Source organism: Rhincodon typus, chromosome 20 (assembly GCF_021869965.1).
Source record: "Rhincodon typus isolate 14 chromosome 20, sRhiTyp1.1, whole genome shotgun sequence".
Lineage (NCBI taxonomy): Eukaryota > Metazoa > Chordata > Chondrichthyes > Orectolobiformes > Rhincodontidae > Rhincodon > Rhincodon typus.
This window is the reverse complement of record NC_063351.1, coordinates 34578927-34603204: the sequence shown is the minus strand read 5'-3', so window position 1 is coordinate 34603204 and position 24278 is coordinate 34578927. Positions and strand designations below refer to the sequence as shown.

At 42.7% G+C, this 24278-nt stretch overlaps 1 protein-coding gene across 1 annotated transcript in view; it reads right to left on the bottom strand.

Moving 5' to 3' along the window:
• Positions 1 to 24278, bottom strand: part of atrnl1b (attractin-like 1b) — an 843599-nt gene that overhangs the window by 530045 nt on the left and 289276 nt on the right. The window contains exons 16-17 of the mRNA XM_048609206.1: positions 21532 to 21625; positions 3223 to 3275 (exon numbers count right to left, since the gene is read on the bottom strand). Of these exons, the coding sequence (XP_048465163.1) occupies positions 3223 to 3275; positions 21532 to 21625 (147 nt within the window). The remainder of the gene's footprint in view (positions 1 to 3222; positions 3276 to 21531; positions 21626 to 24278) is intronic.

The window sequence follows — 24278 nt, the reverse complement described above, 5'->3', positions numbered from 1 at the left end:
GGGTGACACATCATTGGAAATAGACTTGGCACATCAATAAATATATATGCACTTTCAGTTGTCAGATGATTGATCAACTGTTATTTTTGCTGTAGTACCTGGTTATGTCGCTACAATGCCGAAGTTAAGCAGACTCTTCAAAAAAAGAAAAGAAGTTATATTGGCAAGGCATCACTCATCTCTGAGAAGCATCCTGGATAGCAGCAGAATTTAGGAATCCTTCAACCCTTACATTGATGAGTGCAGTTAAAATTTTGCAACTTAACAAGATCATTGAGACCAAACGTAATGTGAATGCTTTGTAATAAGGTCTTGTCTCCATTCATGTTTCACATGTCCAGCCACTTTACATGAGTGCATTCATGAGGACATACTTCTCTGAAGGTGAAAGTTCACTATGTGCTTAACAAGGCAGTACCCACTCATTCACGGATATGAAATAATTATTGCTTACCTACCATCCAAACTTAGCTTCTTGGAAAAACTGTAAACCCTGTGGTTGGTTGGCTTGCCAAGCTGGTTTGTTGTTCTGAAGACGTTTCATTACTCTGCTGGGTAACATCATCAGTGCAGCCTCTGATGAAGCGCCATTGTATTTCCCCGCCTGTTATTTAAACCCTGGTGTCCGTTGAGCTGGATCACCTCACTTCTGGTTTTTTTGAGGCATGGACACTATGCAACAATTTAGCATGGTTAATCAACCTAACTGCCCCATCTTTGGATTGTGGGAGGAAACTGGTGCACTCAGGTTATCGTCACTCCTAGGAACTTGACGCTCTCAACCTCCACTCAGTTATTGTAGATGGGGTCGTGTCCTCCTCCCTTTTCCCTTTAGCCAATGATCAGTTCTTTTGTTTTGCTAACATTGAGGTAGAGGTTATTATTGCACCATGACACCAAGGTCTCGATCTCCTTCCTGTACTCTGACTCATCACTGTTTGACGTCTGTCCCACCACGGAGGTGTTGTCAGCAAACTTGTAAACTGTGTTCGTTCAGAATAGGGCTGAGAATGCATCCTTGGGGGGCTCCAATGTTGGGGGTTATCATGGAGGAGGTACAGTTGTCTATCTTCACTGATTGCCTGTGGATCAGGAAGTTGAGGATCCTGTTGCAGAGGGTGGAGCCGAGACTTAGGTCTCAGAGTTTTGAGATTAGTCTGGAGGGAATTATGGTGTTGAAGGCAGAGCTGTAGTTGATGAATAGGAGCCTGACGTGGGTGCCCTTGTTATCCAGATTGTTCCAGGGATGAGTGTTGGGCATCCACTGTGGATCTGTTTTGTTGGTAGGCAAAGTGCAGGGGATCGAGGCAGGCTGGGAGGTTAGAGTTGATGTGAACAATGACCTGCTAAATATTAAATTTAAATCTGCGTTTGATATCTGAGGTACAATAAAAAAAGATAGTAACTGGCTGGGTAAAAAGGTTCAGGTTTGTGGATCTGCGACTGAAACACATCAGCTATGAGATTACCAATCTAGAAGGTGTGTTTAGTGTGTTGGCTTTTTCTATGTGGAAATGTTTGCTAGTTATTTTGATAAAAACCTCTGCTGCTAATTGCCAATGGTCTTGTGCCAATTTAAATGCTGTGGTGTCTGGAAAATCAATGGATGTGATTTTCCCCTTGCTGCAAGGTGAGGGTGTAGGATGTTGACAGGAAAGATAAATTAATTAGTGCAGTGTCACACTTCACACCACCTCAGTAAGGAGGTTCTTGACGAGAAGGTCCATGACTGATTTTCTCAACCTGCCACAGATCAAGTCCCTTAAGTAGACAATTAAAAACCATGCAAGGATCTTAACCCAAAACCATTGTGATTATGTGTCTTCCCAGCCGCCAGGATAGGTGACTGTTTTACTGAGAGAGAAAACCAGGCAGCCTGTCTGCTGGTTTTAGAAGGGGAGGTTCCATTTACCCAATGTACATGTGTTGGGGGCAACAATGGGGACAGGTGTTTGGTTACTCAAAATCACTTTCATGCCATTATTTCCAACCCCTCCTGATCCCAATCCTGCAATAGTTCAACCCATGAAAAAGACTTATCTGCTCATCATCACTGCCTAGTCTGGTTTTGAGCAACACTCTCCAGCTGCCTGAGACAGAGTGGGACTTCAATGTCACAGCTCCTGATTGGACAAGAAGCTCATTAGACAGTACTTAAATACCTAGTTGCTGCTTGATCTATGATCTTTCTCACTCATGGGGACAGGGAGTTAGTTGCCGCTTCAGTCACTGGCCTAACATTTCGCACTAAATCCTGGCCAATGCTTTCCTTGTGTATTGTGGCTTTATATTTAATGTAGGGCTGATAATGGTTAAGGATATCTATCAATTCTTCCAATTCCACTTCTGAGAGAGTCTAAACACCTGGTAAATCTACACAAATACATAAAACACTGTTACAGTATGACTTCATCACCTAATAATTGCATGAATGAGAATGAAAAAGTGATCTTAAAAGAAAATACAACCTGTTCCATGCTACCTGCAACAAAGCCATTCTGGGATGAATCTAATAGTGTGGAGAGGGCAAGCCCAAAATGCTGGCGAGAGAGGTTCCCAATGTCATAGCAGGCATTGCAAGCTGCAGTTAGAGCAGGAACATGCAGCCTGAGGCAGGTGGCCACCAGTGGAAGTAGAAAGCCCAAGGTGGTGGCAAGGGAGTGAGACTGAGCCCGGAGCAGGGTAGCTGAAGCCCTTATGAGGAGTGCGAGCCGAGCACTTATGGACTGCGGTGGTGAACGTTTAATGGTTTTGTTTTGTTTTTCTAATTTTTAGTAAGACTGTAGGTCTGTAATGTTTAGTAGGACTGTAATGTTTAAATTTTTAACCATTTTAAAAAATTTTTTCTGCTTTGTACCTAGGTACCTTGTACCTAAAGATGGTGCCGTAAGTAGAGACTTGTAAACTTTTCATGGTACTCATGCGAGGACATGTGACAATAAACCTAAGCTAAACCAAATAACTGATGTACTAGGAAGGCTGTAAAGGTAAATAGATCCTTCCAGGAATTTGATGTTATAGCATTACAACTGAGATTTTAAAGAAAACCTCAAGGAAAATTCAGATGAGGACAATTTCAAGTAAAAAAAAAAGAGAAGCACTTTGATTGAAAAGTGTTCACCCTGTATTTAATTTTTAATAAAAGAATAAAGGGAACTTAATTTTTCATAAGCTCTCTGATACCCCAAAAACAATTACATGGAAAAACAAAGCAATACTTACAGTAGCAAGTTCCTTTGAGTGGGTTACCAAGGTAGCGGTTATCCGATTCACACCTATATATAAAGAAAATCACCTTCAGAAAACCATACTGAAGACTAGCAATGATCAATATTTTTAAGTACACCTCACGATTAGACAAGCATTTTATACATATAAAATATTGAGTGGGTCTCATCCTATTCCATTTTTAATTATTAAGAATTCTATAGGACAAATGCAACACCACCTTAACTCTCCTACTGACAGTCCCTTTTAGATGATTGAAATATTTTGAATTTTAATGATACTGAAGACATAAAGCGGGGAATATAGGATCCTTTTACCTCTGTTACCCTACATGGGATGACATATATTCATTTTCTGAATGGTACTTAACTTCACCATTTACCTCCTAGACTTGTCTCTGCCTCTGACCTTCCCCTTATTGGAAAGGCATAAATGTCCCTTTTATAGTCAGCCTGATGTTATGGAAATCCACAGACATGGACATGATTGTATCTAAAAATGTTGAAGTGTATCAAAGGGCAACAACTTTTGTCCACATTTAGGAAGTTAAATTTCTTCCCATTAGTAAACATTCATTGATTATCAGGAAGTACTTTGAAGTCTCCATGAAGATAGTTCTAATGGTCAATTCCCACTGTTTCACAAGGTATGTCATGTCAATCTTCTAAAATTAAGTATAGATTGTGCTGCAAGCGAAAAACTGCCATAATTTATTGAAGTAACCATTTTAGTACTGAGTATGGCAAATTCCAAGCTACTCAAGAACTTTATAATACCTAAAACATCTTGAAAGTAAACACAAATTCACCATTTGTATAATTTCTCTTCAGATTTATTGTATTAGATGCACAAGAAAGGATATTGTCACTCAAGTCAGGAGCCAGATGTGGGAAGCTTTTCTATGTCCTGTAATACCCCATGAAAGTAGACAGCCACAGCCCACAATTATCCAAGAGGCGTGGTCAGTTAACAATGATTTGAGATGGAGACAAGACCTCTAAACAACTGCTTGATTTAAAGGCAACACAGCATCCAATATTGAAACAGCCAGCTTGATACAAAGTACACATACCAAGGCAACAGGAGTCGTCGGAGAGATCCAGCACCCAGAGCAAGGAAGGCCCTCACTTCGCTGATATGGATCTCAAAATCCAATTGGAGACTGCAATTGGAAAGGAGAGACATGCTTTTTCTAGGCGGCGTAATGAGAAGGCTGCCTATCCAACCTAAAGAGGAGTGGTTGGAGGCAACCAAAACTGTCAATGGCCAGAGTGCATTTCAAAAGAACTGACTGCACAACAGCAAGAGATTCAGCTACCTAATTCATTCAGTAGAAGCGGCTGCAACTCAGGATGTTAATGATAGATTTCTAGGTTCGCAGCTTCCAATAGACACATTGACTAAAGATACCAATATGACATGCAGATCCTGAACACTGGAGAAAAGCTCAGTGTTGTTGAGGACCTGGCATCACTGACAGATCCAGTTGAAGTAGATAGGTTGCTGGATTGCTCAGAAAGGCCAGCAATAACTTCTTTTTCTCTTTTAGCCTTGCAGGAAAGTGTGGCAGAGAATACAAAGGAAAGGATTTCCACTATAGGAGGAATACCCCAGCTCGCTGTTATACATAGCGATTCGTCCTTGAAGATGGCGTGAACTGCACAGTGGTAGTGAACAGCTGTCACTCTTGGAGAATAAAGCACAAACACAACCATGTTGAGCTTGGTGCAAATGCAGGGCCCTCAGAGTCACAATACTTTGACCAGCAATGACAGATATGGACATATACGTCAGAGATCCCTGAGACAGAGTGGTGTCATGGGCAAGGCCTGGAAGGAGGTGCTGAGGACTGTGCTCATCACCAGGAACCATACTATTAGGGTCCTGGGCTTGAGATGAATTACTCCTCTCTCAAGTGGGTGCCTAATGATCATGGGGACGTCAGTGTGTGCCATGTACTCCATGAGCCCCAGTGTCCCTGACTCAACTGAATTTTTGGCTTTAGTGGCTGCAATGCCACTCTGCAATATCCTTAACTACACAAATGGAATGTACCTACTCTGAAACCCGCTTATTGCCCCTGATTTGACAGAGCATCCTCACTGACCACTTCCAAGGAGGCGAAGCCAGGCAGGACTCTGTACAAACAGAAGCATAGAGTACAAAAGCAAATAGTTTTTGCTAAATCAATTTAAAACTAAACTGCTATACTATACTATAACTATAAAACTCTGAAGGGCATGGAAGTTTCATTATGGGTTCAGTGGAGATATCAGAGAATGGTTCCAGGGATAAAAGGATGTCAGAAAAGCTGGGATTGTCCTCCTTGGAGCCAAGAAACCCGATAGATTTGATGAACGTGAATAAAATTATGAAGGGTTCGATAAACAGAAATTGTTAGCAGGTTGTTGAACTGTTGATAAATCAAGTGGCTCATGTTTAACTACATTTAAGTTGATTGCTAAAGGAAATTGAGAGAAAACAAGGAAAATGTTCACATAAAGAGTAGTTAGAATCTACAATGTATTCCCTCCCTACTATTGTGGTGGGTACAGATTCAAATCAGTGCTCAAAAGGAAACTGAATAAACGTTTCAAAAACAAAATGGAAAGAATGGGTGGAAATGGAGGCATGGGCATAGACTCGATAGTTTGAATGGCTCTCTGTGCTGGGATGAGGCGAGGCCAGGCCAGGCCAGGATTAATTGCCCATCAAGCAATCAAAAATCAATCACATTGCTGTGGGTCTGAAGTTACATGTAAGACCATAAGACATAGGAGCAGAAATTAAGGCATTCACAGCCCACCGAGTCTGCTCCGCCATTCAATCATGGCGGGTAAGTTTCTCAACCCTATTCTCCCACTTTCTCCCAATTTCCCTTGATTCCCTTGACAATCAAGAACCTATCTATCGCCGTCATAAATATACTCAATGACCTGGCATCCACAACCTTCTGTGGCAGTGAATTCCACAGATTCACCACTCTCTGGCTGAAGAAGTTTCTCCTTATCTCTGTTCTAAGAGGTCTTCCCTTTATTCTAAGGCTGTGCCCTCAGGTGCTCGTCTCTCCTACCAATGGAAGCATCTTCCCTACATCCACTCTGTCCAGGCCATTCAGTATTCTGTAAGTTTCAATTAGATCCCCCATCATGTAGGCCAGACCAGGTAAGGATAGCATTTTCCTTCCCTGAAGGACATTAGTGAACCAGATGGGTTTTTCTCTGACCATCAACAATGATTCATGGTCATCATTAAACTCCTCATTCCAGAGTGATTTTTTTTTCTACTGAATTCATATTCCACCATCTGACATGGGTCCTCAGAACATTACCTGGGTCTCTGGATTAACAGTCAAGTGATAATACCACAAAGCCTTTGCCTCCCCCTGCACATAACTATGGCTCAGGGCCTTTAGGGTATAGCATTCGCCAGAAAGAGGATAAACAACATAATAGAATGCATGCCACAATATTCACAGTTGATACAGAAGCAATATATTGACATGCACAGAATGCAGACAACACTTTAGAGATTGGGCTAGTTAGTGGCACTTTTGGTGCCAATAAGTAACTGCCAGTTGTGTCTCATGTGGTGGCCCCTCCAGAAGGCCATCCAAAAGTTGAAGCAGTCAGTAATGCAAACTAGAGAGCCTTCTCTCCTGGATGCCATCAAAACAATTGCCTCTTTGGTTCAAATGAAGGGACCACTATACAGCAAAATCCTGCAACATCGGCTGCTTGAGTAGTCAGAGATAACAAGGTGTAGAACTGGATGAACACAGCAGGCCAAGCAGCATCAGAGGAGCAGGAAGCTGACGTTTCGGGCCTATACCCTTCTTCAGAAGTGGGGGAGGGCAAGGAGGTTCTGAAATAAATAGGGAGAGAGGGGGAGGAGGACAGAAGATGGATAGAGGAGAAGATAGGTGGAAAGGAGACAGACAGGTCAAAGAGGCGGGGATGGAGCCAGTAAAGGTGAGTGTAGTTGGGGAGTTAGGAAGGGGATAGATCAGTCCAGGGAGGACGGACAGGTCAAGGTGATGCTGATGCCACCGCCTCCATTTCCGAGGCCTACACCACAGACACTGAGGACGCACCTGCCGACACTGCTGCCGCCGCCTCCAACCCAACGTTGCTCCGCCCACCATCGACACCGATGCCGTCACTCCGCCCACCACCGACGCCGAAGTCGCTCCACTCACCACCTCCACAGCCAGCAGCTCCAAGGGAGACAATAGCACCCAGCCCTGCCGAGTCTTCACCATCCCCCCAGACCTCTCCCTTACTGAGGGTCAACGGTCAGTCCTCAGTAAAGGGCTCGACCTTTGTCCCCCTCCACCCACACATCAACGAAAACCGCTCATGCTTGGACGTTGAACAGTTTTTCCGCCGCCTCCACGCTTACTTCTTTAACCGAGAGCCTAACATTCCACCTACTGACCCCTTCTCCCGCCTCCGACACACCCCCTCCGCCTGGACACCACCCCAAGGCCTCCTACCCTCCCTCAACCTCTTCATCTCCAACTGCTGTCGTGACATCAATCGCCTCAACCTCTCCACCCCTCTCACCCACTCCAACCTCTCCCCCACGGAATGTGCAGCTCTCCGCTCCCTCCATTCCAATCCCAACCTCACCCTAAAATCCGCGGACAATGGAGACGCAGTTGTAGTATGGCGCACTGACCTCTACATTGCCGAGGCCAGGCGCCAACTCTCCGACACCACCTCCTACCTCCACCTTGATCGTGACCCCACCCCCGATCACCAAACCATCATCTCCCAAACCATCCACAACCTCATCACCTCAGGTGACCTCCCACCTACAGCCTCCAACCTCATCGTTCCCCAACCCCGCACCGCCCGCTTCTATCTCCTTTCCAAAATCCACAAATCTGACTACCCTGGTCAACCTATTGTCTCCACCTGCTCCTGCCCCAACGAACTTATCTCCACCTATCTCGACTCCATTTTCTCCCCCTTGGTCCAGGAACTCCCTACCTACGTCCGTGACACCACCCACGCCCTCCACCTCCTCCAAAACTTCCAATTCCCTGGTCCCCAACACCTCATCTTTACCATGGACGTCCAGTCCCTATACACCTGCATTCCCCATGCAGATGGCCTAAAGGCCCTCCGCTTCTTCCTGTCCCGCAGGCCCGACCAGTCCCCCTCCACTGACACCCTCATCCGCTTAGCCAAACTCATCCTCACCCTCAACAACTTCTCTTTCAATTCCTCCCACTTCCTACAGACAAAGGGGGTGGCCATGGGTACCCGCATGGGCCCAAGCTATGCCTGCCTCTTTGTAGGTTACGTGGAACAATCCCTCTTCCGTACCTACACTGGCCCTAAATCCCACCTCTTCCTCCGTTACATTGATGACTGTATCGGCGCCTCCTCATGCTCCCACGAGGAGCTTGAACAGTTCATCCACTTCACCAACACGTTCCACCCCAACCTTAAGCTCACCTGGACCATCTCTGATACCTCTCTCTCCTTCCTGGAGCTCTCCGTTTCCATCTCTCGTGACCACCTGGAAACCGATATCCATTTCAAGCCCACTGACTCCCACAACTACCTAGAATACACCTCCTCCCACCCACCTTCCTGCAAAAATGCTATCCCTTATTCCCGATTCCTTCGCCTCTGCCGCATCTGCTCCCAGGATGAGGCATTCCACTCCTGAACATCTCAGATGTCCTCGTTTTTAAGGACAGCAACTCCCCCCCACCCCTCAGTGGTTGAGAACGCCCTTGACCGTGTCTCCCGCATTTCCCGTAACTCATCCCTCTCACCCCCTCCCCACAATAATAACCAAAACAGAATCCTCCTCATCCCCACATACCACCCCACCAACCTCCGGATCCAACGCATCATCCTCCGACACTTCCGCCATCTGCAATCCGACCCCACCACCAAAGGCATTTTTCCCTCCCCACCCTTATCTTCTTTCCGGAGGGATCACTCTCTCTGGGACTCCTTTGTCCACTCCACACTCCCCTCCAGCCCCACCACACCCAGCACTTTTCCCTGCAACCGCAGGAAGTGCGACACCTGGCCCTACACCTCCCCCTTCACCCCCATCCCAGGCCCCAAGAAGACTTTCCACATCAAGCGGATGTTCACCTGCACATCTGTTAATGTGGTATACTGCATCCGCTGTTCCTGTTGTGGCCTCCTCTACATCGGGGAAACCAAGCGGAGGCTTGGGGACCGCTTTGCGGAACACTTACGGTCGGTTAGCACTTAACAACTGCACCTCCCAGCATGAACCATTTCAACTCCCCCTCCCATTCCTCAGACAACATCTCCATCCTGGGTCTCCTGCAGTGCCACAACGATGCCACCCGACGGTTTCAGGAACAGCACCTCATATTCCACTTGGGAGCCCTGCAGCCCAATGGTATCAATGTGGATTTCACAAGCCTCAAAATCCCCCCTCCCCCTACCACATCCCAAAACCAGCCCAGCTTGTCCCCGCCTCCCTAACCTGTCCTTCCTCCCACCTATCCCCTCCTCCCACCTCAAGCCCCACCCCCATCTCCTACCTACTCGCCTCATTCCCCCCCCACCTTAACCTGTCCATCCTCCCTGGACTGACCGATCCCCTCCCTAACTCCCCACCTACACTCACCTTTACTGGCTCCATCCCTGCCTCTTTGACCTGTCTGTCTCCTCTCCACCTATCTTCTCCTCTATCCAATCTTCTATCTGCCTCCACCTCCCCCTCTCTCCCTGTTTATTTGAGAACACCCTTCCCCTCCCCCATTTCTGGAGGGGGGTTTAGGCCCAAAACGTCAGCTTTCCTGTTCCTCTGATGCTGCTTGGCCAGCTGTGTTCATCCAGCTCTACACCTTGTTATCTCAGATTCTCCAGCATCTGCAGTTCCCACTATCTCTGCTCCAGTAGTCACACTGGTGCAGTGGCCTCAACGAGTCCACAATGGATCTCCATTCTAAGGGCAACCACCACAGCCATTTCAGCCTTACAAAGGGTCAGTGAGATCATTGGACATATGGTCAACCTTTACTGATGTTAAGAATGATGAATTCAAGACTGCATCAGTAGACGCGCTCTTCTCACAGGCAGATCAAAGTGAGCTCCTGAGCATGCAGTCCTTTTGGGTCATAAGCACTCTGTTGAAAAGGTGTCTGGTTCAGATGGTCCTTGGTGTTGATATCACCCTGTAGAAACTTGTACAAGTCCTAATCACCTTCCTTGAGCCTAATGCTTGACACACCTGCTCTTTATCTTTGACGTCATTGCTTTCCTCTTCCACTTTCTCCAATGAACTGTGTCAGCCACTCACTTCAAAGTACAAACTTTTCTGCGAGTGCCAATGGAGAACACAGCAGATCACTATAATGAGGGAGGCCCTTGCAGGAGAGCACTAAAGAGCACCAACCAACCAGTTCCAATACAGGCCTGCTTCTTCAGAAACTTGATGGCTTATTTGAAGGCTGTCCATGTAAACAGATTGCTTCACTTGTAGGGCCACCGCGGCTCTGCTCTGTGGGTTTGTAAAGGGATGTGCAGCCATTTCTTCAAGGAATTTCCCTTGTCCCTTAGTTTGGCCTCTCCTGCCCTCTTAAAACCCTTGAATCTGTAGTACCTAATCTTTGTTCCATCAGCTGATGGGGGCAGCTTTTCTTTGTCAATTTTATGCAAATCTTGTGTGCCTCTATCAGATCTCATCTTAACTTCATTTGTTCCATTGAGAAAACCTCTCCAAATTAAAAATTACCAAATTCTTTCATCCATTAAACTATTCTGGTAAAACACCACTATATCCTCTCAAGGGCAGCATACATATGGGAAAGCTAAGTCCCCCTGCAAGGCACTCACCATCCTGACTTGAAACTTGTTGTTGAGTCAAAATCCTGGAATCCCCTCCCTTAGGGCGGGTACACCTACAGCACATGGATTGCAGCACTTCACAGAAAAGGAGCTTACCACCATCTTCTCAAAGGCAACCAGGGATAGGCAATTAATACTGGCCAGGCAGTGACACGAGTAAATAAACGAGCCTTTGCATCATTCTGAAATTGTGGTGAACAGAACTGGATAAGCATAAAACTTATCTATTGTTCTACTCAATAACTTTAATTTATGAAACCCAAATGAAGCACGTTTTGCTAACTATTCTCTCACTACATCCTGCCGCTTTCAAAGATCTATGCACATCAACTTTCTCAAGGGCAATTAGGGATGAGCATAAATGCTGATCTGTAAGCCAGTTGCTCAAAATGTTGCCACGAGCCAAATTTGGCTGATTGCTTTACTGATTCATAAATTAAAATGTATAATTGACATCCATTAGACATGTGATATGCATATTTCAGCATATGCTGCTAACCTGTTCATACATTTGCGAGCACAATGGCAAGACAAAATGCAAAGTGTTTCTGATTATAGCGCATGCTTGCTTTGTTGTTACTGCTTATTGGTTATCTGATAAAGTGATGTGCAATATTGATGAAAGTACCAGACCTCAACACCACTGTAATACCATACAGACAGAGTAGCTGCTAACCTGCAGTTCCAAAAATAAAGACAAGGATCCACTGCAACATATTTTTAGGATTGGTCGTGGAGTGTTAGTAAAACCCATTATTGGAAATCTCATGAACTTTGGTAGCTTGTCTTTTAGAATCAAGGAAATTTCCTTGGATTTCACCTGAAATTCAGTTATTTTAGCTCCTTGACACATTTTTGAAAAGGGCGGAGTCTAAAATTGAATCAGCTAGTGCAAACAGTAAGCACTACAGTGGTCCTTTCTGTGCGCATTTTCCACTACAATTTTATGCCAATGCAATTATAATACGAAGAGAGAAATTTGTCTCAACATAAAATTAAAGAATGCATTGTTTCCCCAATAATTAATGACATACTAACAAAATTGCTGGGGCACTGGATTTGAAAGCAAGTATTGAAATTACAATTTTGTTAGAAATTAGTTTCAGCTCATATTAACATGAGAATAGGTACTCTGGCAAAATCAGCAAGTAGAAGATTCAAAAGCTTATCTTCAGAAATTAATGTTTTTAGAATTAAAGGAAAGTATTTTCTTTTCTTTGACAAATAAAAAATACTTATTAAGACAAAACAATGATTTATCTTTTTCATCTGATATTTGTTTCTTCCAAAATTAGGTAAACCACTCAAAAGGTCAACAGCACACAGAAAATTAAACTAAAGCACTAGGCCACACAGGATGGCCTTAAAATAGGTTACCAACTGAAGTAATTTACCTGCCACATTGTTGTTTCATATACATACATACACATGCTTACTATATATAACACAAATTGAAAATAATATCCTATAAATACAAAATTTTTAAAAAAGATTCTGAAGATTACGTACTGGCCTAACTGGAAAGGATTCCTATTTTATTTGTGAAAGTTCATGAATTGGTCCACCATTTCCAATTCTGCTCTGTGAAGTAGCTCTGAATATGTATCAAGAATAAAGTTAGAAACTCATCTTTGCTTCGAGTCAAGAGCTTCAGTAAATACTGTTATTTTTATTGCAAATTATCATTAGGACCTGTCTCAACTGGTTATCACAAAAAAGTTAAGTCTAATTCAAAGTAATAGAATATCTTAGAGGAAATGATCCTGTATGACTGCATTATACGTAGAAGGATAAATACAATGAATGACATTAGAACACAGAACAGATAAAGCACAGGAACAGTCCCTTCAGGCCACCATGTCTGTGCCGACCATGATGCCATTCTAAACTAATCTCATCTACCTGCACATGGTCCATATCCCTCTATTCCCTGCCTGTTCATGTGGATATCTAGATGTCTCTTAGATGCTGCAATCATATCTGCTTCCACCACTTCACTGACAGTGCATTCCAGGCACCAGTCACCATCTGCGTAAAAAATTGGCTCACACATAGCCTTTAAACTTTCTCTCTTTCACCTTAAACCTATGCCCCCTAGTGTTTGACATTTCCACCCTGGGAAAAAGACTCAGACTATCAACCCTATCCATGCCTCTCATAATTTTATATACTTCTATCAGGTCACCTCCTCAACTTCTGACACTCTAGTGAAAACAATCCAAGTTTGTTCAACTTCTCCTGATAGCTAATACACTTCAATCTAGGCAACACCCTAGTAAACCTCTTTGCACCCTCTCCAAAACTTTCATACCTTTCTGATAGTGTGGTGACCAGACTAGTCCAATGTCCAGAACGTTGTTGGATATAAATTCTTACTGACAAGATAGGTATAAATGCAAAAATGTAAAGCTGCAGGACAATATACCAGGGTTGGTCCCAAATAACTTTCTTTTTATAAAGATTTTATAAAGTTACCATAGTAAAGTTAAGAAATGATTAAAACTCCATAACAAATAAAAAGGAGCAAAGTAATCAAACTTAGGAGGACCTAAATATTTGGGGACACTGCCTAGTAGAAGATCACAGATCATAGATCATAGAATCCTTAGTGTGGAAACAGGCCCTTCGGCCCAACAAGTCCACACCGACCCTCAGAGCATCCCACCCAGACTCACCCCCCTACAACCCACCTAATGTACACATCCCTCGACACTACGGGAAATTTAGCATGGCTAATCCACCTATCCTGCACATCTTTGGACTGTGGGAGGAAACTGGAGCACCTGGAGGGAACCCACGCAAACACAGGGAGAATTTGCAAACTCCACACAGACAGTCGCCCAAGGGCGGAATCGGGTCCCTGGCGCTGTGGGGCAGCAGTGCTAACCACTGAGCCACCATGCTGCCCAGTTTCCTGTGTTATCCTCATTACTTGCCTTCCGATTTATTTTTGTATCATCCACAAACCTGCCAGGCGTATATTCATTCCCATCAGACAAATCATTAATATACATTGTAGGTAGTTGTGGCCCAAGCATTGATCTTTGTGGCACTCCACTAGTTAGGTTGTCATCCTGAAAATGGCTCATTTATCCCAACACGCTGTCTTTTATTAGTTAGCTATGCTCTACCCATAATCAGTTAGCTCATTTAGCTGGTCAGCTGGTTTGTGATGCGGACCAATGCCAACAGTGTGGATTCAATTCCCACATGAACTCAGGTCACCATGAAAGACTCTCCTTCTCAACATTCCCCTTATTAGAGGTGTGATACCCTAGGTTAAACTACCACCAATCATTACTCTCTCTGAGAAAGCAGCCCTATAGTACAGTATTTATCCATATTATACCCACAACAGTGTGGGCTCCTGTCTTACTAAGTAGTTTTATGTGCAGTGCCTTATCAAATGCTTTTTGGAAATCAAAATATTTTACATCAATTGGTTCGCCTATATCTACCCTGCTTGTTACCTCCTCAAAAAACTGCAATAAATTTATCAGACATGATTTCATCTTCATGAAACCATGCTGACTCTGCTCTATTATTTTATGTTTCTCAATGCTCAACTATTACTTATTTTATAATAAACACTGATATTTTCCCAACAACAGATGTTAAGCCAACTAGCCTATTGTTACCCATTTTGTCTCCTTTTTGAATATGGGTGCTACATTGGCAGTTTTCCAATTGCCTGGGACTTATCCAGAATCTATGGATTCTTGGAAGATTTCTACCAGCGCATTCATTATGCCTTGCAGTTACTTTCCTTAAAATTCCAAGATGCAACCCATCAGGTCCAGGGGACTAGTCTGCCTTTAGCCCCATTTGTTTCCCAATACAGTTCATGGACAGATGATGACTATTGAGGAAACTGACTCGTTCTTCTTGTTTTTTGTGTGCGTGTGCGTACGTGCATGTGTATGTGTGTATGTGACTTCAATTACCTATATGTCAATACAGACATGTCACTCAGAGGTAGGTAGCGGGCAACCAAAGTTTCATTGGTAAGCGCCGAGTTTTGTGGAAGGCCTTCCCCGAGAGAGTTAAGGATAGTGTTTCTGACCTGATTCATTTGGTCTGATGCAGTTAAACGGCATGAAGGGCCCGAACAATTGCCGCCCCCACCACAACTTAAAATTTTCTACTGCAATTAACTGTAAAGTTCCTATTCCTCAAGTCTAATGTTTAAGAGGTAGTTGTGTCGGCCTATATCGTAATGACCTCCCTATTCCTGTTGAAAGACGCCCTTGTATTTGGCTTGTCTTGTCTAACATAGACAAACATACAATTCTTTTGTAACCAACAAAGAGTTAAAATTAACAATAGGTTTTGAATGTGAAAAGATCAAGTTGTAGAAGCTGTGCTGGTAGAAGTAACAAATTGTGCAGTAAAAACCAAATCTGCACAACAGTGCATTCAAAAAAAAACAAAAAAAACAAAAAAAAAAACAAAATCGAAAAAATACAAGCTCATGTTAGAAACGTAATTGAATGAAAACCAAGTACTGATTAGATCCCATTTGGAATACTATATGCAGTATTGGACATCATTAATAACTAAGAAAAAATCTGCATACACATCCTATCTATAAATGCATATTTCTGCTTGACTTATGTTTATTGCATAATTTAATTTTTTTTTTCCAAAAGAATCTGATTTACTTTTTAGTTCATTCATGGGATGTGGGCATTGTTGGCTGGCTGGCATTTATTGCCCCTCCCAAGCTGTCCTCGAGAAGGTGATAGTAAGCTACCTTCTTGAAGTGCTGCAGTCCACCTGCTGTGGGTTGCCTACAATTACATTCAGGAGGGAATTCCAGGAATTTGATCCAGCAACAGTGCAGGAATGGTGACATATTTCCACGCCAGCATGATGAGTGGCTTGGAAGGGAACTTGCAGGTGGTGGTGCTCCCATGTATCGACTGCCCTCAACCTTCTAGATGCAGATGGTCATGGATTTAGAAGGTGCAGTTCGAGGATCTTTGGTGAATTTCTGCAGTGCATCTTGTAGATAATATATTAGTGCTACTGAGCATTGGTGGTGGAGGGAGTGGATGCAATGCCAATCAAGCAGGTTGCTTAATCCTGGTGTCAACCATGTTGAGTAATGTTGGTGCGGCATCCATCTGCAAGAATTCCATCATGCTTATGACTTGTGCCTTTCATGTGCAAAGGTGTAGAAATGTGTTTCTTTATGCATCATTTGATAACTTTGCTGTTGTACAAAACTCTACATTCTTCAAGCCACATCTAATTTTCATTATTGCTATTTATTTATGAATCTACCTTGCCTAACAAGTTCCCCAAGCTTCTCGTTGTACTGTTGCCAAGAGGAATACAAATGGATCACTGGAAATAGGATTTGTAGTAAGAATTATAATAAGATAAGATCATAAAATACAGGAGCAGAATTAGACTATTTGACCCATCAAGTCTGCTCTGCCATTCGATCATGGCTAATATATTTCTCAACCCCATTCTCCTGCCTTCTCCCTGTAACCCTTGATCCGCTTACTAATCAAGAACCTATCTATCTCAGTCTTAAATACACTCAATGACTTGGCCTCCACAGCCTTCTGCAGCAATGGGTTCTACAGATTTACCACCCATTGGCTGAAGAAATTCCTCCTCATCTCAGTTGTAAAGGGTTGATCCTTCACTCTGAGGCTGTGCCCTTGGATCCTATTCTCTTTGAAGTGTGGAAACATCTATCCAGGCCTCTTGGTATTTTCTAAGTCCCAATGACACACCACCCCCATCCTTCTAAACTCAATCGAGTACAGAACCCGAGCCCTCGGCCTCTCTTCATAGAACAAGCACTTCATCCATGGGATCATTCTTAAAAACCTCCTCTGGACACCCTCCAATGTCAGTACATTGTTCCTTAGATCCAAGGACCGATACTGCTCAAAATATTTTAAATGTGGTCTGACCAGAGCCTTATACAGATTTATGCACAAGGAGTGATGCCAAGTATCTGTCAGTTTCTCTGCATTTCTTTGTTCCCCTTAACTACTTCTCCAGCCTCATTTTCCATCGGTTCAATGTACACTCTAGTCTCTCCCTTACCTTTTACACATCTAGAAAAGCTCTTGAAATTTTTTTTTACATTACTAGCCACCTTACTGCATTATTTCATCTTCTCCCTATCACAGATTTTTTCGTCATTCTCCTCTGACTTTTAAACACTTCCCAATCACTTCACAATATCGTACGCTTTTTCTTTTGCTTTTATGCCATCCCTGACTTCCCTTGTCAGCCATGGTTGACTTGTAATGTATTTGTTCATTGTAATGTACATCCTTGGGATGTATTTCTGCTGTGTCTCCTGAATTATCCTCCAAAACCCCACCATTGCTTTTCCACCATCTTACCTTCTAGGATCCCCTTCCAATCAACTCTGGCCAGCTCCTCCCTCGTGTCTTTGTAGTTACCTTTACTCGACTATAATACAGTTACATCTGATTCCAGTTTCTTCTCCACAAACCACAGGGTGCATTCTATCATATTGTGGTCATTGCCCATCCCCTCAAGCTCCCTAATCAAGTCTGTTTCATTACACATCACCAAATCCAGAAATGCCTGTTCCCTAGTTGGCTCCACCACAAGCTACTCTAAAACAAATCTCATCGGCATTACACAAATTCCTTTTCTTGAGATCCACTACCAATCTGATTTTCCCAGTCCACCTGCATATTGAAGTCACCCTTGATTACTGTAATAGTGCCTTTCTTACATGTCTTTTCTATCTCCTAATTTATTTTCTTCCCCACATCATGACTACTGCTCAGTGGCAAGTACATAACTTTCGTTAGGGTCTTTCTTCCTTTGAGAGTGGAATTGAGGAAACCCACAGATTCTATGATTTCCAACTCTATCACTTCTTGCTATCGATTTAATTTCATTTCTTACTGATATGGCAACCCCGCCCCCTCAGCCCATCTGCCTATCCTTTCAATAGGAGGTGCATCTTTTGATATTTAGTTCCAAGCCCTGATCCCCTTGCAACCGCATCAGCCTGCAGAATGAAGAACGCACAGAGACAATTTTCAACTGAAGAAGTGACCCATATTAAGTTTGCTTTCTGTAATCCTCGAAAATTATCTTGAGACATTTTATAAAGTGATCCCAGATCGTAATCTTATGATCCCTTTAGCCAATTTTTGCCAATATCTACATTGCTTGACCACATTTTTGAATGCAAATATCCACAAAAATTTTCTCCATCCATCTAATATTAGGAGTCTTCCACAGTACAACAAGAAACCCATTAAGCCTTTGACCAACTGGCTATTCGCCACTTTTGAGCCAGACACCAAGTGTCAGCAGTAATTTCAAACATCAGGGACAGTTTCACAAAATAAACTTTGTCCAGTACTTTATCAAGTTTTTTTTTGGATTGACTAAGGCATCAAAAACAATGGCAAACAGAGCCTAAATTCATCTTCAGTCCTTCTCTGGGTACTAGTGACAAAACTAGTAGAACTCTCTCATAGACCAGTGACGTCCCAACCTGACAGTCACATTCATGGAATTATAACTTACACAGAACAGGCAACACCATCATCATCCTATTGTATCCCACCAATTGGACAGACCCAATAGAGTGGCAGCACAATGGCAAATAGGTGGGAGGGAGTTACCCTAGGAGCCCTCTACATTGACTTCAGTCCCCATGAAGTTCATGGCATCAGGTCAAACAACAAGGAAACTACCTGAGCTACCTGCTAATTACCACGTAGCCACGCCACCCCAAAACTCATGAATAAGTGCTCCTCCATGTTAAACAGCACCAGGAAGAAGTACTGAAGGTGGCAAGAGCACAGACTATACTGTGTGTAGGGGACTTCACTGCTCACCACTAACAGTGGCAGCACCACCACTGGGCAATCAGGTCATGTCTGAAGGGACATTGCTGTCAAGGGCGTGACCAGGCTGTCTCTTAATGGAGATGGTCATTTCCTGGCATTTGTGTGGCACAAATGCTACTTGCCACTTGTCAATTACATTTATGCTGTAAAATTTGCACGCAATGACCATCTTCAAAAGAGAGAGTCTAACCATCGTTTCTTTACTTCCAATGGCATCATCATCAACTTCCCGGGATTTGTCATTGACCAGAAACTGAAATAGATTAGTCATATAAGTACTGTGGCTTCAACAGCAGATCAAAGACAAGGAATCTTGCAGCACGGAACTCATCTCCTGACTCCCCAAAACCTGTCCTCTACCTATAAGAGGCAAGTCCAGTGACTGAAGTACTTTAAAATTACAACATAACCTGGAGCCTGTTAACATCACACCTGCTCTGGATAAACCACAATATGGGACAAGCGGGTCAGCTTTGAAATCAAACTAAGAAGCAAAATGATCATCTGAAAATCCTATAATTGGTGACTTAAGTGCAACTGTCTTGATATTGAATTTATCTGACAGATGTCATACTGTGCAAGATGTGATGTTTAACAATAAGCATTAAAGGCTACAGTTTCCTTCAACATTATTAATGGTTCACTGTTGTGGATTATAAACAATACATATTCAGCATTTTTATGTTCAATAACAGTGATAAAACCACCAGAAGTGATCACTGAAACTGTCACCTAATTAGGCATCAAAACCTGATTCAACACTTAATTTTCTTCAATTATTTATTCACCTTTTGAAAGATGATCAAGTCAGAACTTGTTATAAGGTGCTTAAAGAAACTAGTGGATAAAATGCATCTCTTTTTGCTGAAAGGTCTACTCAGCAATTATATTTTCCAAATTTGGCCATTTGCTTCCACACAATGATTTGCATGTGAATAAATATGGCTTTGCCAGTTACTCATTCATGGGATTTTAGGTTAAAAGAATGCTAACTGTTTATGGTGACTATGGCTGTAGTTCAAGGTGACTAGCTCAAAGTTATTTATTACCCTTGAGAAGGTAGTGGAAAGCTGCCTTCTCAAATATTTGCAGTCCATTTGGTGTGGGTTTAACTGTAGTGCTGTCATGAGAGTAGTTCCAGGATATTGATGCAACATCAGAGAAAGAGTAGTGATGTTGTTCAAAGTCAACAGGTGTGCAAATTGGAGGGAAACTTGCATGTGGTGATGTTCCATTTCATCTGCTGCCCTTGTTCTTTCTAGGTCAAGACTTCCCAAAATGGGGGTGCTTAGGATTCTCACATTCTCATTTTGTACAAATTCTGCTTTTTGTTTAACTTAAGATTGAGAATCTGAAATTCTCAAGAATCTAAGTGCTTAATATTCAAAATTTAAGTAGAAATCATTTTAAAAAATTGAATAGTAAAATTCCTCCGTTGCATGCAAGCGGTATTAAGGGGATAATTTATGCTATGGGCAACAATTAGTTCTTATTCAATAAAATCTACACATCAGGAAGTAACTAAAACATAATGGGACATTGAGTTTTGGAACAATTTAAAAACATCACAAATTATCACTGTGATACTGTTTACGTAGTCACCAATTTTGTTAATTAATGCAGCAACCTATTATCCTTTATCATATAACTGAATTATTTTTATTTAATTCAGCATGTCATATACATGTACCATTTGACTTCGTAAAGCTAGAAGGGAGAATCATTTGTCAATAGCATTTAAGGTAATTTAATTCTAATCAGGCTACTGAATTAACTTAAGACAAGAAAAATTCTGCTATTGGTTAAGTTATATCACATAATCTATAAGCAATGATGTGTAAATTGAGAATAATTTTGTTACTGGTAGCACACAAAAAATTAGAAATTAATAAACCGAGTAAACTGAGATTTACAGGGGTAATCAATGCAAAATGTTGTGTTTTTCAATGCATCCAGATAAGCTAAGACAACGGGTTAAATGTATCTACTTAAAATGTGTTGGTAAGAGCAATGATATCAAACCCCCATCTTAGATTTAACACAAATCTAAGATTTGTCGGCGACACGGTGGCACAGTGGTTAGCACTGCTGCCTCACAGCGCCAGGGACCTGGGTTCGACTCCAGCCTCGGGCGACTGTCTGTGTGGAGTTTGCACATTCTCCCCGTGTCTGCGTGGGTTTTCTCCAGGTGCTCCGGTTTCCTCCCACAGTCCAAAGATGTGCAAGTTAGGTGGATTGGCCATGCTAAATTGCCCGTAGTGTTCAGGGAGGTGATGGGTCATGGGGGGATGGATCTGGGTGGGATGCTCTGAGGTTCGGTGTGGACTTGTTGGGCCGAAGGGCCTGTTTCCACACTGTAGGAATTCTAATTCAAATATGTTTCTTTCTGTTGCTGTATCTGTTCGTATTTGTTTCTCATATAATCCAGTGTTGAACTATATTTCTATCCTTTTTATGTTTTGCTAGAATCCTCATGGTTCCATCAGATTTAGATTTCAGAACCCAAAGTAATGGATATTTCTACCCAGTAACTAAAAGTGGTTAAAATGACATCAATCAAGTAGAATTGAAATACTCACAACTGGCACTGATCTCCCTTGATTCCTTTTGTTGTACAGAAGCACTGTCCAGTTTGGGCATGGCAAGCATTTGCATGTCCATTGCATTTACAAGCTGTAATATACAATAAGTCAAAACAAAATAAATAGATACCTGGGAATTACGGACCTTAATATTTATCAATGCGTTCAAATATTATAATTTTCAAAGCTGAAATTTGAATGAATTAACTTGAAACAAGGTTAGATTCCATCACAATATAATTAATAACTTCCAGGAATAAGTTGATGTTTATCCAAAACAAATATGTTACATTTATTTAATGATGTAAGGGTTGGATCTGAACGTAGGAAGGTTAATTTTTGGATTACACCACTAATCCCTCACATAATGCTGTGCTAGTTACAGACAGGAGATCAATAATTGGACAATCATCACTGGGCTTCTTTTGTGCAGCTGTAATAGTTTGTTTCATAGCAGACATGTCAGAGGGCGTGCTAGTCTTTCAATTCTCCAAGGGCCCGAGTGTGATTTTGAATATTGGTGAGAGTTTGTTGAGTAACGGAGTTCTTAATCTATTGCTAAAATTCTAATTCTGTTTGCACTTCACCTTGAATATTTAATTGTAATTTACTGTGCAAATTCTAAATTTTATCCAAGCTCTCTCTAAATGAGACCGCCTGTAGTTAGTTAACCAAATGAAATCATTTTTTTCTGTAGCTGCATTAAACTAAGTCTTTAGTTCAAAAGCACACATATTAGGAGCATCTTAATCTGATTTAGAACCAAGAAGCATTCAAAAATACATGGGGACCCTCTGAAGGGTCACGGGGTGAAAGGTTATCAGAGTTTGGTAGAAATGTGGAGTAATTCAGTGATCTTACTGAATGATGCAGTCCTAATTTGTATGTTTGTTGATTGTTCAGGAGTGTGTCAGCCTCTCAAAACAGAGGGGCGTCTTCATAGACACTTGTTGCTAACAACCAAGGAGCCAAGAGGCATTTTATTCACATTCATATAACTTTGTGCCTGAACACCTCAGCTGCCTCTGTTGTACAATTAGTAATATTCAGAAAATCCATCTTACAGTCCCAACCATTCCAAGCTATTGAAAACAAACTGCTTGAACTTAAAGCTAGACTCACCTACTAAAGAAATTGAGACTGCTGTGTCCTCTGTTTTGCAGAGACATAGTTCACTCCCACTTCACCTGATGGTGCCTTACAACCTGAGGGTTTCTCAATCCACCAGATGCACTGCATGGTGTCCTTGGGCAGGGCAAACAGTGGAGGGGTCTGCCTCCTGATCGACATCTCTTGGTGCTCAGACGTGACGACCCTGTGAATTACTGCTCCCTGGACCCAGAATATCTGAAGATGAAGTGTCGTTCCTACTACCTGATGAGGGGGTTTACCTCTGCAATCATGATAGCAGTTTACATCCCACCCCACGTGGAAATGAACAGCACGCTTGATGAAATATACGCTGCTACATATAGCCTCAAGACAGAATATCCTGAGGCCTTGTTCATTGTTGCTGGGGGCTTCAATTTGGTCAACCTTACGTGTGCTACCAAAATACAACAAACACGTCTGCTGTCCCACCAGAGGCCCAAACAGCCTGGACCATTGCTACACAACCATCAAAGATGCTATTGTTCCATTCCCTGCCCACACTTTGGTATATCAGACCATAAGGCTGTGCTTCTTTCTCCCAGCTTGTCAGCAGAAACTGAAGTGAGAAGATCCGGTACAGAAAATCATACAACGCTGGTCTGAGGTAACGGCCGAGCTCCTACCTGACTGCCTGGAGTTGGTGGACAGGTCCATATTCAGGAACTCAGGGCAAGGACACCTAAGTCAGACTCCTATTTATTGACTTTAGCTCCACCTTCAACACCATAATTCCAAACAAATTCATCTCTAGACTCTGAGACCTAGGACTCTGTTGCCCCACGCTGCAGCTGGATCTTCAACTTCCTGACCCACAAGTAAGACCGCAAGTAAGGACAGGCAACAGCACCACCACCACAACAATACTTAACACCAAGGCCCCATAAGGCTGCTTATTCAGCCCCTTACTATACGCCTTAAACACACACATGATGGTGTGGCCAAATACAGCTCTAAATCCATTCACCAGTTTGCTGATGACACCAATATAGTGAGTCGGATCTCAAACAACGAGCAAGAGTACAGAGAAGAAATAGACAGCTTAATGGCATGATGTAAAGACAACAATCTCTCCCTCAGTCGGCAAAATGAAGGAGCTGGTCATTGACTTCTGACAGCAGGGTGGAGGAAATGTCCCTGTCTGTATCAAACGGTGCTGAGGTGGAAGTGGTTGAGAGCTTCAAGTTCCTAGGAGTAAATATCTCCTAGGTAAATAAATTACCTTGGAGTAAACTGGTCCAACCATGTCGATGTTACAGTCAAGAAAGCACACCAATGCCTCTACTTCCTCAGAAGGCTAAGGAAATTCAGCATGTCCACAATGACTATTACCAATTTTTAGAGATTCACCATAGAAAGCATCCTATCTGGATGCACCACATCTTGGTATGGTGACTGCTCTGCCCAAGACCGCAAGAAAGTACACAGAGTTGTGAATGCAGCTCAGTCCATCACGAAAACCAACTTTCCTTCCTCTGACTTCATCTACATTTCCAAATGATCAGGAAAGCAGCCAACATAATCAAAGACACCTCCTTCCCTGGTTATACTCTCTTCACCTTCTTCCATCAGGCAGAAGATACAAAGGTTTGAAA